This window comes from Micromys minutus, assembly GCF_963924665.1.
Source record: "Micromys minutus genome assembly, chromosome: 16".
Lineage (NCBI taxonomy): Eukaryota > Metazoa > Chordata > Mammalia > Rodentia > Muridae > Micromys > Micromys minutus.
In genome coordinates, this window is record NC_137985.1 from 50,454,641 (window position 1) to 50,468,756 (window position 14,116).

Consider the following 14,116-nt stretch of genomic DNA (forward strand, 5'->3'; position numbering starts at 1 on the left):
CCCTGGACAGAGCCCAGGGTCACTGGAGGTGCTTTGGGGTGGGGGTTGTACTCAACCATCTAGGGTAGGCACTTAGCCTTGCCCCCAAACAACAGCTCAGTTGCCTGAGTAGAACCTCAGTCTCCTTGACTGCAAAATGGGAGCACACATTCACCCCCTGCGCTCCATTCTGGGATGCTGCAGCCTCCAGTGAGCTAATGTCCGAAAATGTGTGTACCTGCTGAACAAGAAAGCACTCTATGGTGAGATACCTGTGTCCCGAGGCAGGAAACTGCCTATTCTTTAACGGACACAGCTGAGCTGAGGTAACAGGGGTGCACAGGTCTCAGCAAGGTTTGTTGGTACTGCAGGGCAGGGTGCTGTCCTCTCTTCACTTTCCAAAGGGGTTCCCATTTTGGACAGGCCAGTAGCACCAGGAAGGAGGCTGTGCTCGGCCAACAGCAGGCCTAGATTTGGGATGAGAGCTGTATGCTTGATTTTCAGAAGGCCATCAGCAGGTCCCAAGGAGGGCTATCAACAGGACGGGGCAATGCTCAAAGGGCCAGCCATGGCTTTCTAACATCCTGGGTACCATGTGGTATGCTTGGTGAAGGTGAGAGCAGGGGTGGGGTCAGAGGGGTCCCCGGCAGAGCAGCAACCATCCAGCACTGCTTGTAACCCCAGGAGGGCAGGAGGGTTACCGGCTCCCCAGAAAGCCCGTGTGTCTGTTGGCCACTCGGGTGCAAGAGGCGCAGCAGGCAGTCTTGTAGTAGTTGTAGACACAGAGGCGCGCCTGGACCACCACATTGCAGTTGTAGTGCTTGTCCTTGCAGTTCTCATCTATGGTGGGAGAGAACAGAAGCAACTCCTGAGCCCAAGAGGCAGCCGGGACCAGCATGAAGAGAAAAGGGTAGGAGGCACAGCACTTCACTTGGGCCCTGCTCCTCTTGTGTGTGTGTGTGTGTGTGTGTGTGTGTGTGTGTGTGTGAGTGTGTGTGAGTGTGTGTATGTGTGTGAGTGTGTGTATGTGTGTATGTGTGTGTATGTGTTTATGTGTATGTGTGTGTGCGAGTGTGTGTATGTGTGTATGTGTGTGTATGTGTTTATGTGTATGTGTGTGTGCTTGTGTATGTGTATATGTATGTATGGGTCTATGTGTGTCTGTATGAGTCTGTGGGAACACACGCAGAGACCAGCATAGGATGTCAGAGATGTCAGGGATAGGCCTTGTTAGGGCTCAGTAGAAGTAGGAAGGGGTTGAGAGATGGTAATGAGGGGGTAAAAATGACCCCAAACATTAAATATGTCTATGAGCTTTTCAAAGAATGAAAACGGAAAAAGACATTTGAGAAATAAGTTGAACAGTTGGGGAAGGTAGCCTATGACACTTGGCCTCCAAAAACATGCATATTCGAGTGGGCAGAGAGGGAAGGAGGGATGGGGGGGGGAGAGTGACAGAGAGAGTTTAGCTGGTGCTTACTGCATGGGCAAGGATGTGAGGTAATTTACCTGACCATGGGCTCCTCCCCAGCCGCCATTGAGACCACATGTAGCTCCTTGGTACTCCCTCATCCTTCCTCCTCCACCCCGTTTTCTGGTCTCTGAACCAGGACCTCATTGATTGGCTAATTAGGTTAGCCAGCAAACCCAGGGAGCCTCCTGTCTCCCCTTCCCAGGGCTGGGGTTACCCAGCTATGCTGAGGGTGCCGTGGATCCAATCCAGATCCTGTCGCTTGAATAGAAAGCACTTCACCCACTGAGCATCTCCCTTGGATCCTGCAAGTGATAGTGGTTTGTTTACTTTTTAAAAGATTCGTTTATTTATTTATTTTATGTAGAGTGCTCTATCTGCATGTACACCTACAAGCCAGCAGAGGACATCAGATCCCATTACAGATGGCTGTGAGCCACCATGTGGTTGCTGGGAATTGAACTCAGGACCTTTGGAAGAGCAGTCAGTGCTCTTGACCACTGAGCATCTCTCCAGTCCCCATCTCCCTTTAACCACTGTGAGACCTAAACTTAAGAAAATGTAGACATTCACACAGCTCTTGGCCACCTTTTTTGAAGTTGAATTTATGAGTTTGTTTGTATCACCAAGAGGATAGCTATGCAAAGGTACGGGTATATGCATTTTCTACTGGTAGACTTTGTTTCTATTTTTTCCTGTTACAGTGATCTTTTAAGTGAATTTTTAAGTGTTCTTTCTGAGTTTTGAGACACATACAGCCTTATTAGACATGATGGCTGCCCTCCAAACCATGTGAAGCTGTTTGCATTTTTCTTGGCTGAACAGTGAAATTCCATTGTTTGGAGGGGGGTTTGATGACTGGGCAGTGGGAAGAAGACAGGGTCTCACATAGCCTCAGCTGTCCTTGATCCCAGAGGAGGAGACGTCCTAATCCTCCTGCCCCTTCATCTCCATTGCTGGGTACAATTCCAGGCGTGTACCACCATATGTGGTTTATGCTGTGCTGGAGATCAACCCCCACTGCTAAAGTGCACGCCCAGATCAGCAGAGTTCTCTCCCACCCTGGGCTGTATTTGCATCTGTCTAGTGAATGCTAAACCCTCCTTGGGTGAGTGAGGTGAACACATTGTATCGGTGTTGCGGCTCCGGCTCCCTTTGGCCTGGTGAACTTGCAAGTTCGCTCTGTAGATCCCGGACTTTACTGGTTGCTGTGTTGCTAGCATCTCCTCTAAGCTTATGACGTCAGGTGATAAGCAGACACACGATATTTTAATGTTATTGGTATTGCAGTATTTTTCCCTCTGGGGTTTTCATTTAAGAAATTCTTCCCTACCCTAAGATAAAACATTTTCTCCCTCAAAGTCTTTTCTTAAAGCTTAAAATTTTCAATTACATTTATGTCCTTAATTCTCCAGGTACTACTGAGAGTGGTGGCGATTGTGTGTGTGTGCCTGTGTATGTGTGCATGTGTGTGTGTGTGCACGTGTGAGTGTATGTGTGTGCATGTGTGAGTGTGTATGTGTGTGTGTGTGTGTGTGCACTTTCATACAAGCATCTGTGAATTAAGAGTCAGGGATTCAATGTTGCTATTTTTCTATATATGTCAGCGTATAAAAACAGTTGGACTATTATTTAACAGCTCCTCCTTTCCCCAGACTCCTGCACTAACTCTACCACAGACCAAGCATCTTTGGTTCATTTGGGGACATCCTGTTATCTGCTTTTACCTGTTCACCTCTCCCTGTGCTGGCACGCCTTTGTGTGTGGCAGAATAATTTCCCCAGTGCTGTCACCCTCAAAGTCGCTCTGGATATTCTTTGCTGTTATTTGATACAAACAATTTGATATATCCGATCGGTATTGGATATATCCTATTTAAAAGATCCTGTAGGGATTTTGACTGGCATCATGTGAGCGCTGGGAAGATGGCTCAGGTGCCACTGTGGAAGTATGAGGACCTGGGTGTGAGTCTCAGGACCCACACAGAAGAACTGTGCATGTAGTGTATGCTTGTGATCCGAGGGATGGGAGGACAGAACAGGTGCATCTTTGAAGTTGCCTAGCCAGCCTGCCCAGCCAAGCTCGGGCCAGTAACAGACACTGGCTCAAATAAATTAAGAGGGAGGGGGAGGGTAAGGGAGAAGAGCTGGAAGGAAATGCTTGAAACACATCTTAGGGAAAATATGCTGCAATCAGTATAAAGGGATCTGTAGGCAGGAGGCTTCAAAAATAAATATTGATAGAATTCCCATGTGTGGGTCCTGCACACAAGCTAGTTACTTACTTGTCTTGGCAACACCACACACTTGAAGAGATTTAAATTTGGATCATCAACTGTTCCTTGTGTTGCTTTTGAAAAGGTTGCATCAAAATGCAACATCGAAAAAGAAAGTTGTCTCAGGCACATAGACATGGGCAACTAAAGACGGCTAAAACTGCCAGATCCTTGGCACTGGTTGTATAGATCTCGGAGCAAGGCGTGGCTGCCATTACCAGCTTGTGTATTCTTGAGGCTCATCTCTCAGCCCGCACACGCTCGTCAAGGGTTTCTCACTAATAAGATTCGAGAGGGCTTTGTTTTGAAACAGGTTGTGTTGTCACCCTGGCTGGCCTGGAACTTGGTATTGGGAGATGCTGATTGACCTGATTCTCCTGCCTCAGTCCTGGAGTGTTGGCATCTCGGGCATTCACCACCATGCTTGAGTTGTGTGGTTCTAGGATCAAACCCAGGGCTTTGTGAACCGTAGGGAAACTTTCTGACACTCAGCCCCTGCCTGATTTTTCTTTAAAAACCACTCTGGTTTGGTCTTCTAGACTTAACTATGGTGTCTTTTCAAGAGAGGAAAGATTATTTCACTTCAAACACAAGATCCAATAAAGGGGAAGAAAAGGGAATTATAAGGTTAACAAAGCAGACTATATACAAAAACCGTAATAACTGTCTATGTGTCTTTAAACGGTTCTCAAAGCTAGAGTTAAAAATGCCCAAACCAGTAGCACACATTATGAGACCCAGAGGACATCCCAGCTTGTTGTAGTCTTCAACTAGGAAATTATAACATCAAAGCACCCTAACCCCCCTACTGTCCCTCCCCACCACCGCTGTGGCTGTGCACAGGTCACAGAGAACCATGTCAGCCATTTTTACCCTGGCTAACTTGACAGATTGAGAAGAGGCTCATTTCTCTTTTCGTCAGGGGGATCCCCAAACTCACCAACTTCAGGGACACAGTCCTGAGGGTTACAAGTTTCTCTCTCTTCTGGTTTCAACTGGGGGTCGCAGAGGCTACCTGGGGTCATGTCATCTGAGAGACATCGAACTTCCCGCACCCGGAACCCGCCCTGACAGCTCTTGGAGCACTGTGGGGCAAAAAGAGAGAAAACAGAAGACTTCTCAGCAGCCTGTTAGGTGCCTGCACCAGGGAGGAAGGTCAGGGGAAACTCAGACAGCTCCTAACAGGAAGAGTGAACACAGAAGCACACATCCACATGACACCTAGCAGGACGGCGACCGTGTCCTGTCTGCCCCACTCCCACTCCTTGCACCATTTTGAGTGAATTTGGTCTCTACCCTACCTTCCATAATATTTTAGGGCTCCAGAAACAAAGAGCCTTTGTTTGAAGATAAACAGCTTATCTTCAAATCTATATATTTACTGTTTCTAGTCTCATTTTTAAAAAAATTGGTGAATCTTTCATATTTAAACTTTTAAAAAAAATTAGGGTGAGGTTGGAGGAATGTAGAGGTACGTGGGTAGACATGGAACATATTGTGTAAGTGTAGGACATTTCCAAAGGATGAATACAAAGTATTATTAAAAAGAAAACCTAAATAAACCCGGGATCTGGAGGGATGGCTTAGAGGTTAAGAGCACTGGCTGTTCTTCCAGAGGACCTGGGTTCAAATCCCAGCACCCACATGGTGGTTCACAACAGTCTGGAACTCCCACCCCAGGAGAGCTGATGCCCTCTCCTCTGTGCTGCAAGGACACCGTATGCAGATAGCACACAGTTATATATGCAAGCAATACACCCGTGCACATAAGATAAATATAAACACTAATAATAATAATGATGATGATGATGATGATGATAATAATAATATCATCATCTCAGTTATACTTATAATAATTCTTAATCTAAACCTGCAGGTCTCCCTTCCATTACCTTGTGCTTGTTTATTTTTAATGTTTAAGAATTAAAACTAATTTCCTTTGAGACAGGATCTCACTGCATAGTCCTGACTTGGCCCGGAGTTCATTCTGTACACCAAGCTGGCCTCCTGAGTGCAGGGACTACAGGTGTGGGCTACCACATCTACACTGATTCTTTCTAATTACATTTATCATGCGTGCTCATGAGCTCTGTGGCCTATGTGTGAAGGTCAGAGAATAACTTGTGGGAGTTGGTTCTCTCCTCAAATGCAGGTCCCAGAGATGGAACTTGGGTCTTCGGGCAGTTAAGTATCTTTATGTGCTGGACCATCTCACTGTTAATTTAATTTTTATTAATTTAAAAATGAATTAATTAAAAAGCAAAACAAAAAATATTACTTTTGGGGGGAGAAAGGGTATCATGTAACCCAGGCTAGCCTCAAACTCCCCAATGTAGCCAAGGATGGTCTTGGATATCTCCTTATTGTTTTAAAAATGTGTTATTCTTTGACGGTGTCATCCATGTGGATACATGCATTTGTATTTTAGATATGTTCATCTTTTACTGCCTTTACTCAGCCCTTCCCGCTCCCACTTTAACTAGGGTTGCTTGCATGGATATGGTGGGGGTGTGCAATTTATCAGTGACTAGATCGCTAAAGAAAGTGACAGTTCCTCTCCCAGCAACCCTTCACTGAGGACAGCTCCTCAGAGAGTGGCGGGACCTCATGAGTCCTTCCCCATCTGTGAGGGATGTTGCTGGGACCCATCTTGTAGGGGTCTCCTGTGGGTAGCCTCAAACTTCTCCTGCCTCTATCTCCCAAGTGATGGGCTCACGGGCCTGTGCTGCCACGCCCAGTTTATGTGGTGCTGAAGATGGACCCAGACGTGTTTCTTTTGGAGAGGGAACCACTAGTCATTTGCTCTGCGGAGCTTTCCTCGTCTTGATTGCTGACTCTGTCCCCATAGCATATTTTAACACCTCTCTGTTTTCTCCGTTTCCTGGAAACTGTTAGTTGGGTCAACAGGAGGCCTCAGCTTTGCTGGAGAACCCTGAAGCTTACAGATTTGGGTTTCTACATAGACGTGTTCATAATCCAATGATTCTCAAGCTTTGGGGTATATCGGAGGTCTTGTTGTGGTTGTCATTCTTTTGAAGATGTCATCGGACAGTGACCGCCATGTCTCAAACTATTTAGTTCATCTGGTGTAAGATGATGGCACTTGACTTGTGAAGAGGATTCAATATCAAAGAATCTCTGGTCACTTTGTAGACCAGGCTGGCCTTGATCTCACAGCGAGTTCATTGTCTAATGTAGCATTGTAGTGTGTGTGTGTGTGTGTGTGTGTGTGTGTGTGTGTGTGAGAATGTGGATATGTGGGGGCATGTGTTTGTGGTTATGTGTGCACATGTGTGGGCACAAATGTGTAGGACAGAAGATGATGGCAGATATCTTTTCCAATTTTCTCTCCACTGCATGTATGCATGCATGTATGCATGTATGCATGCATGTATGCATGTATGTATGTATGCATGTATGTATGTATGCATGCATGCATGTATGCATGCATGTATGTATGTATGCATGTATGTATGTATGTATGCATGTATGTATGTCATATATTTTGGAGGCAGTCTTTCTTTGTAGTCCTGGCTATCCTGGCCCTTGCTTGTAGACCAGGCTGTCCTTGAACTCACAGAGATTGCTTGCCTCTGCCTCCTGAGTGCTGTGATCCAAGGCGTGCTGCACCATGCCTGGCTCTCTACTGTAGTTTTTGAGCGAGGATCTCTCACTGACCCCGAAGCCCATCATTTCAGCTAGCCTGCCTGCCAGTGCATCCCAGGGATCCTCCTCTCTTCACCTCTCCAGTGCTGGGGTTAAACAGTAGTCTTTGAGTCCTTCTAATCAACTCTATTTTCTGCAGCTAAGACTGTCAAAATGCAGCCCAAGGACACCCACATACTGCTTGGTAATCACAAATGTCTTAGCCAGGAGGGGCCCAGAATTAGTCTTTTCAAGCAAGACCCCCCCCAGATATACTCCAAAGCTTGAAAGTAATTGGATTATGAACATGTCTATGTAGAAACCCAAATCTGTAAGCTTCAGGGTTCCCTCATTGTGTGTACTGAGTAGATGCCACAGGGAATATTGCATCTGTTCATGGGCCCAGGACCCTCCTCGGAGTCGTCTATGACCATGGAGACTTACCATGCTCCATTCTGTGCTAAACCATTTCGCTCCACAAGGCTTGAGGTGGCAGGCCTGCTGGCTCGGGGGCTTCTCCAGGAACGAGCAGTCATAAGGGTCCAGCACTTCAAAGGTGTCTGCATTCTTCCGGACGCAGATCACCTCCCTCTGCTGTGTCCCACTGCCACATTCGACAGAACACTGGAGAGGAAGCAGAGGCAGATGGGTGTCACAGGATACAAAGGGGGACAGAAGCAGTGCTCATGGGACATCCTTAATTCCTCCACGGAGGCATATGAGAAAGAGCGGGACACAGGATGCAAGAATAGAAATTGGGGATGGAAAGATGGCTCAGTGGTTAAGAGCACTGGCTGTTCTGCCATAGGACCCGGGTTCAATTCCCAGCACCCACATGGCGTCTCACAACTATGTGTGACTCCAGTTCTATGTATAACACCCTCAGTCACACATGCAGACAAAACCCCAAAGCACATAAGAATGAATAGAATTTGGCAGAGGCACTGGTGAAATCCACCATTGATAAGGAATATGGGGGCCGGAGAGATGGCTCTGCAGGTAAAATGTCCGCCGGACAACTGGGAAGACTCGAGTTGTATCCTCAGCACCCAGGTAAAAAGCAAGTGTGGCTTTGAGCATCGGGAGGCAGAGACTGTAGGGTCCTGGAGGCTTGCTGGTCAGCCAGGCTAGCCAACTAGTGAGCTCCAGACTTAGGGAGAACTTGTCTAAGAAAATAAGGAGGAGACGCAAACATCGGCCTGTATGAGGGGCCGAGACAATGTCTTGGTGCAATTGATATCTGGTCCCTGCTGCAGCCATGTCTGTGGGACTGCACCAAGGCTCAGAGAAGATGGGCCAGGTCCTGGATCTCAGTGGATTCTCAAGGGCATGGCGTGACACTCCAAAGATACATCCATTTTTGTCTGTGGGGGACAGCAACCTGTGGGTGGGGGCAGAGGCGGTAGTGTTTGCGGGAGTGACAGTAGCCACACCACTTGGGGTACCCTCTGTCTTTTCTGTAGCTGCTGAGCTGCCAATCCCACGGCTGCCACAACTGTTCCCGCCCAGTTCATGGCTCCATGTCTGCTGTGGGAATGTGGGCCATAATGCAGCTCTATGACACGTGGCCAGGGGCACAGGCATGCCACAGCTGCCAGGCAAAACAATTAATAAACACAGAGCAGACACAGAGAGAGGAGTTCTGATTTTCACTAAGTGCTTCCCACGGCCAGCCATGGGTGACATCCCCACATGACCTGTTTCCTACAAAGCCCTCTGTGATGGCCAACCTTGGCTGTCAACTTGACACAGTTGAGAAGAGGGATCTTCAGTTAAGGAATGGCCTCCATCATATTGGCCTGTGTTTAACACTTGGGTTTTCTTGAGTGTTAATTGATGTAGGAGGACCCAGTCCACTGTGGGTGGCACCATTCCCTGGGCAGGTAAGCCTGGGCTATGTAAGAAAGGAAAGGTACTGTGAGCCTGAGGCAGCCAGTAAGCAGGGTCCTTCTGAAGTGCCTTGCTTGAATTCCTGCCCTGACTTCCTCCCACTATGGACTGTGGCTTAGAAAAGCATTGGATGAAATGGACCCTCTTGTCCCCAGTTTGGTTTTAGTCAAAGTGTTTTATTATAACAGCGGGAAAGCAAAGATACCTCCTGGCAGCCCAGGGAGGCTGGCATTAGCCTCTGTGACTGAGACAAGGAAACAGACTCAGGGAGGTGAAGTTAGCTCACTGGGTCAGGAATCCCCTGAGATTGGAGCTGGATTCAGTTCTGTCAGGGTCCACAGGGATGCTCATGAGAGCAGCCCAGGAAATACTACAAACCATCACTCCGAGTCTTTTGGATTTTTACAGATTTTATCAATCAAAATATTAGAAGTCTAAGAAAAAAAATTTCCTCATAGAGTCTACATAAAAACAGTTCATTAGATTATGAAATGCATACGTATTTTTCAACAGATCTTGAACTTTGGCTCTTTCTGACTCTACCTTCCAAGTTCTGGAATTACAGGCATGTACAACGTGCCCGATTTTATTAGTGCTGAGGATTGAACCTGGGGCTCCATGCATGTTAGGCAAATCACCAACGGAAAGCACTCTTGCAGGGATATGAATATACTGACACACACATACCCACACACACTTGCACACACATATATAAAATGTGTGTGTGGGATTTACCTGCGTGTGTGTAGTATGAACCCACAGAACCAGAAGAGGGTATTGGATCCCCTGGAACTGGAGTTAAGGATGGTTGTGATCCCCCATGTGTGTGTATGAGGAACTGGACTCAGGTCTTCAGCAGTTCAAACGCCCCTCCAGCCCCAGGCTGTGCATTTTTATACTCTGTGTCAGGCTATTGCTTTATGTGCACTTTGGATACAAGTCTAATGATTGTCTTTGTCGGTGTTGCTGTTTATATATTTTTGTGACAACATCATATGTAGATATGTGATATTTTACTGGCTAAGGACACATGATACTATCCTGAGGTCAGGAGCATTCTTCTTGAAGAATTCTTTAATTCCCCCCTTTGAATAATTGTTTTTTAAAAATTTTATTTTGAGGCAAGTTCTCATGACGGCTCCTCTGGAACGCAAGCCAGGCTGTGCTTGAACTCACAGAGATCTACTGCCTCTGCCTCAGAGTGTCAGGACTAAGGGCAGGCAGCATCACCATGCCCAGCTGATGATTACTTTAAACGGACCCACATGGTGGGTGACTGAGGATGGACAAACGGTGGGTCCTGCCTCCTGCCCTCTGCTGTCAACTTGCTTTCTAAAGGGCCTGTATCAGTTACAGGGAAAAGCTGGCCAATTTTATCAAGGGCTGTCTTTGAAGCTACTTTAAAAGATTCCTACAGAGCCAGCGTCTGGATACTGTATAAATCAGGACCTTCAGCCAAAAGGCCTTGGAGAATCAGCCAGCCCTGGGAGCCAGAGCTAAAAGGGCCAAGAACTCAAATCCAGGCAGGCAGTGGGGGTGGGTGGGGTAGGGGCTGGCGCAGGGCAGTCACTGGGATGGCTCTCTAGATTTTCTTCAGGGTTTTAAACTCAATGCTGGAGCAAGAAGGAAAAATCAGCTCATCGATTTATAGGTTACTTTAATTTATTATCTGCTTCTTATAACATATACTCCCAGCTTGAAAAATTTGTGGTGAGCTGGTAAGATGGCTCAGCGGTTAAGAACACTGGCTTCTCTGCATGCTGACAGGAGCCTGATATAGCTGTCTCCTGAGAGGATCTACCAGAGCCTGACAAATACAGAGGCGGATGCTCGTGGCTAACCATTGGACTGAGAATTGGGTCCTCAGTGGAGGAGAAAAGAAGGGTTTTGCAACCCCATAAGAAGAATACCAACCAACCAGAGCTCTCAGGGACTAAACCACCAACCATAGAGTACACATGGACAGACCCATGTCTCCAGCTGCATATGTAGCAGAGGATGGCCTTGTTGGGAATCAGTGGGCGGAGAAGCCCTTGGTCCTCTAAGGCTTGATGCTGCAGTGTAGGAGAATGTCAGGACAGGGAGGTGGGAGGGGGTGAGTGTGTGGGTGAGCACCCTCATAGAACCTGGAGGAGGGGGGAAAGGATAGAGGGTTTATTGAGGGGAAACCAGGAAAGGGGATAACATTTGAAATGTAAATAAAAATATCCAATAAAAACAAACTACCAAAAAAAAAAAAAAAAAAAAAAAAAAAAAAAAAAAAAATCCCCACTGGCTTCTCTTCCACATGTCCTGAGTTCAATTCCCATCAGCTACATAGTGGCTTAAGACCTAAATCTCTAAAGGGATCTGACGCCCTCTTCTGGCATACACATGTACATGCAAGCCTATATAAACAAACAAATAAATACCTGTGTGTATGATGTATGTGTGTATATGTGCACATGTGTGTGAGCGTAGGTAACGTGCAGCATGCCGAATGTCTGCATATTGACTTTCACATCCTACTTGGAGGCAGGGCTTTTGCTGTTCACTCTCTTGCTGTATTCCAGGCTGGCCAGCAAACCTCCACGGATTCCTGTCTCCATCTTCATTCTCAGCTGAGGCGAACTGGATTACAGATGTGTGCTGCCCTGTGGGGCTTTCACACGGCTTCTGGGGACTCTAAATGCAGGCCCCCGTGCTTGTGCGGCAAATGCTTAATCCACTGACCAATCTTTCAGGACCCATCTCCAGTTTTTATCTATTTATTTTGGTTTTCAAGACAGGGTTCTCTGTGTAGCTTTGGCTGTCCTGGAACTTGCTCTGTAGACCAGACTTTTCTTGAACTCAGAGACCTTCTGCCTCTGCCTCTCCCTCTCTGCCTCTGCCTCCTGAGGGATGGGATTAAAGTTGTGAGCCACCATGCCCGGCCCCATCTCCAGATTTTTAAACGGCATTTTGACATTGCCGAGTACCTAACAAACCAGCTAACTGTAAGGATACAGCCACCTGCTGCGTTTACCGTGTGTCAGGACACTCATGTTCACTCCCGGAGGCACAGAGACTTGCTTTGTTCACTGATGTAGCTCACATGCTTAAGCGAACACACAGTAGGTACACACACTGAATCATGGCTGAACAAGGTACTAAAGTGAACACGCAGTAGGTGCACACTGAACCTTCTTGGCTGAACAAGGTGCTCAAGCCAGCACACAGTAGGTGCACACACTGAGTCTTGCTGGCTGAACACTGAGCGTAGGTGAGCACATAGGAAGGGTGCACCTACTGGGTGAATGAGGGAGGCACCAAGAATACAGCAACTTTTCCAGGTCACGAGAGGTAGCTAGTAGCATGGCTAGATTCAAAGCTGTCTCTAACCCCTCTGCCTCTTCCAGGGACAGACAGTTGTACCCAGCTCTGGTTACGCACCTGACTCCAGCTGCCAGCGAACCACTCCACCTTGCCTGTGCAGGGCCCATTGTCACACGGCGTAGCCTCCGCTGGCCTGTTGTTCCCACAGCCTTCCAATGGCAGGCTGCTGACATGGTTGGTCATGCACACCACGGAACGTGTCCGCACTCCAGCCCCACACTCCGCTGAGCACTGTGACACAGAAGGAAGGAATGTTAGCGGGGTCCTTGCAGGCTCTGGGGATACTTCCAAATGATGCCAAGGACTTACTGTCCCTCCAACTCTTCTATAAATGGTTGACAACCTTTTCTCACACAGGACACACTCCAGGATGGGAGTCTCCTCCTTATCTAGTATTTTTGTGTTCTAGGGTTTTAGCTACTCATGGACACATGCATGAATGTGCTACAGGGAAACTAGAAACAATTCAGTGTTAAGTGGCCCTGACTATCCTGTTCTTCAAGACGTATATTCCAGTATTCTACCCCGTACCTCACTCTAGATAGTCAAGAGTTGCTGCAGTCCCATGACCACATGAGATACTTTGAGAGCATATGGTTCCCTCTTCCTGATTCTCCCCATCACCAGAAAACACCAGAAGCTTGAGGCCTGGACTCAGGGCAGTGCCCTTTCTGAAGCATCCTTGCACACCCCTTTAACATACTCTGTGCTGCCTTTGAAGTCATGTGGTTCTCTACCCATTCCCTTCCTTTGCTTTTCAAATTGTTTAATTTTTTTGTGTGTAAATACAGTGTGTAAGTATGTATATATGCTTGTGTGTGTGTGTGTGTGTGTGTGTGTGTAGGTGGGGGCCTGAAGTTCATGTTGGAGTGCCCTGCTCAACTGCTCTCTACCTTAATTTTGGGTCAGGGGCTCTCACTGAACCAAAGTTACTAATTTACCCATATTGGCTGAGCTATGAGTCCCAGGGATCCGTCCCTCCAGTGCAGGGCTCAGTAAGAAAGCTCTCACCATTAGAGATGGGGAGTTGGTTGTGAGATGATCAGTAACTAACTTTCCTCTCCTCTCACTTCTCCTCTAGTTTCCCTTGAGGGCCACACCCCTCTCATTGTCACTCCACCATGTATATTTCCTCCTCATTAAAGTAGGACACGAGCCCTCCAGACAAGCTCCCCTTCTGTGGGCTTTCCCTCCTTCCTTTGTTGCATAAAATATTAACATCAAATCAAATCTATATACGGTTGCCCAGTTAATCTTTTGTTAGTTCAAGTACAGGTTGAAGTCAGAGGACTGTAGGGTGGCCCTGACCCCTCCCCCAGGGTCACAGGCTGTCATTATGACTTTAGCTCTGTTTGTACCATTGTGAGGCTTCTGAGACAATGAGTCAACTCCTTGGGTTTAAAAGCCATTTGTTACAGCAAGTGGAATAATCCAGGCTGTAGACGTTTTTGTTCCAGCCTCCTGTGGTCTGACGTTCACAGCTGTGCAAGTCAAGTTATTTA

The 14,116-nt window shown here is 47.2% G+C and overlaps 1 protein-coding gene across 1 annotated transcript in view; it reads right to left on the minus strand.

The window, feature by feature from the left end:
• Nucleotides 1-676: 676 nt before the first annotated feature.
• The window catches only part of THSD4 (thrombospondin type 1 domain containing 4), a gene marked incomplete at both ends in the record, with an annotated part of 155,893 nt that continues 142,453 nt past the window's right edge, over nt 677-14,116 (minus strand). Inside the window, 4 exons of the mRNA XM_080929924.1 lie at nt 677-819; nt 4,666-4,810; nt 7,815-7,994; nt 12,672-12,845. Coding sequence (XP_080786050.1) covers nt 677-819; nt 4,666-4,810; nt 7,815-7,994; nt 12,672-12,845 — 642 coding nt within the window. The remainder of the gene's footprint in view (nt 820-4,665; nt 4,811-7,814; nt 7,995-12,671; nt 12,846-14,116) is intronic.